Consider the following 565-nt stretch of genomic DNA (forward strand, 5'->3'; position numbering starts at 1 on the left):
ATAATGATTTTTAAAAATTATTCATGAATAAGCACACTACCCATCTAGTTACAAAGAGATATAAGTAAAAATAACTTTTTAAATCTGAAGTAATACCATATACTGTCGGTTCCAGTATATAAGTTTTCAAAATAAAATACATAGCAATGATACTAATGACATTACCTGTTTAAGATATTTGAGTTTTGGAAAATGCTTTCCATTTGGCCCGAAGTCATGATGATAAATGCATGAAGTTACTGGGCAATGATACCAAACTTCTCCATGTTGGGAACTTGACACCTTCTCTTGCTGGTGGAACTGAAACATTACATTTTAAGTGAGCTATATGCCTTAAGACACACAGGCCATTTACCAAATCAATAATATCTAAAAACTGTATCTATCTTTACTCAAAATGATGACAGCTAATTTTCTGTGTGAAAATATAAATTAGGACAGACTACTAAAAATATGCAAGCTAATCATAAAATGCAATACTTATTCTAAAGAGTAAAAATTATAAAATAGGCTGAACACTTATGAAGTTGTAGTTGTCTATCAAGAAAATGCACACACACAAAAT

The 565-nt window shown here is 29.9% G+C and overlaps 1 protein-coding gene across 1 annotated transcript in view; it reads right to left on the minus strand.

The window, feature by feature from the left end:
* LOC119585163 (ATM interactor-like) overlaps positions 1 to 565 on the minus strand; it is a 59,398-nt gene that overhangs the window by 58,441 nt on the left and 392 nt on the right. The window contains exon 2 of the mRNA XM_037933797.1: positions 166 to 300. Coding sequence (XP_037789725.1) covers positions 166 to 300 — 135 coding nt within the window. The remainder of the gene's footprint in view (positions 1 to 165; positions 301 to 565) is intronic.

Source organism: Penaeus monodon, chromosome 19, assembly GCF_015228065.2.
Source record: "Penaeus monodon isolate SGIC_2016 chromosome 19, NSTDA_Pmon_1, whole genome shotgun sequence".
NCBI lineage: Eukaryota > Metazoa > Arthropoda > Malacostraca > Decapoda > Penaeidae > Penaeus > Penaeus monodon.